The 1,307-nt window shown below is 34.0% G+C and overlaps 1 protein-coding gene across 1 annotated transcript; it reads left to right on the plus strand.

Annotated features, from left to right (window-relative positions):
• Positions 1 to 484: 484 nt before the first annotated feature.
• Positions 485 to 928, plus strand: LOC147815933 (zinc finger BED domain-containing protein 5-like). Its single transcript, XM_087156658.1, has one exon. It carries the CDS (start codon positions 485 to 487, stop codon positions 926 to 928), a length of 444 nt encoding a protein of 147 aa, XP_087012784.1.
• Positions 929 to 1,307: the final 379 nt, after the last annotated feature.

A 1,307-nucleotide genomic window follows, 5' to 3' on the forward strand; every position in this document is an offset into this window, starting at 1 on the left:
TTCTAAATTAATATTGAGGTAAATTTCAAAACTGTTATAAAGTATTTTTATTTGATTTAAAATAATAACCCTCTTAGATGGATAAATACGTAACTGGGTTGAAAAGAAAATTGAATGAAGCAGAAGCAGACGGCAAAAGAAGAGGTAACGAAAATAGCGGAACATCTTCGCAAAATAGTAAACCTAAATGTAGAAAATATGATCCAATGTACTTATCATTTGGATTTACATGTAAAGTCATTAATGGCCAAGAACGACCAATGTGTTTGCTGTGTCTGAATACTTTGGCCTCAGACAGCATGAAACCAAATAAATTAAAACGGCATCTCGAAAACGTACATGCAGATCACGTTGGCAAGACAATAGAATTTTTCCAAAGAAAATTGGAAAATTTAAATAAACAAAAAGAAATGTTTTCAAAGACCATGTCTGTTACACAAAAAGCATTGCTTGCGTCTTATAAGGTTTCTTATAGAATTGCTAAATGCAAAAAAAACCCCTTGTAATAGGAGAAACTTTAATGCTACCTGCAGCTATTGACATGGTAGCTACGATGCTAGGTGAATCATATGCTGATCAACTTAAAATCCTTCCACTTGCAGATAATACGGTGGGAAGACGAATATCCGATATATTTGAAGATCTTTGCGATCAATTAATAGAAAAAGTAAAACTATCTTCTTTCGCGTTGCAAGTAGATGAGGCTACAGATGTTCTTAAGGATGCACACTTAATTACATATGCAAGATATGTTGTGGAAACTGATGTTAGAGAAGACATGTTATTCTGTAAACCTATTGAAGGCAATACTACAGCAAGTGAAGTTTTTAATATGATTGATAAATTTTTCAATGAATATAACATTCTGTGGGAGACACAGATGGAGCTCCATCTATGGCAGGAAAAAACGCTGGTCTACAGGCACTAGTTCGAAAGGTGGCTCCTCGGGCAAGTTGGACGCATTGCATGATTCATAGACAATCACTTGCTTCAAGAGATATGGGTGAAGATATACTAACAGTATTTCAAGTTATTATAAGAGTTGTAAATTTTATCAAAAATAGCCCATTAAGAGGAAGGCTTTTCGCAAAATTGTGTAATGACATGGGTTCAGAATATACATCTCTTCTATATTATTGTGAGGCACGTTGGCTTTCTCGTTCCAAAGTACTTTAAAGGGTGTTTGAGCTAAAAGAAGAGATCGCCATATTCCTTACTGATAATAATAGAGATGAAGCAAATTTGTTTTATGACACGAAATTCCTTGTAAAACTTGCGTATTTAGTGGATATTTTTCAAAGACTCAG

Source organism: Parasteatoda tepidariorum, chromosome 2 (assembly GCF_982258835.1).
Source record: "Parasteatoda tepidariorum strain Cologne lab strain chromosome 2, Ptep-v5.0, whole genome shotgun sequence".
In the NCBI taxonomy this organism is placed as follows: Eukaryota; Metazoa; Arthropoda; class Arachnida; order Araneae; family Theridiidae; genus Parasteatoda; species Parasteatoda tepidariorum.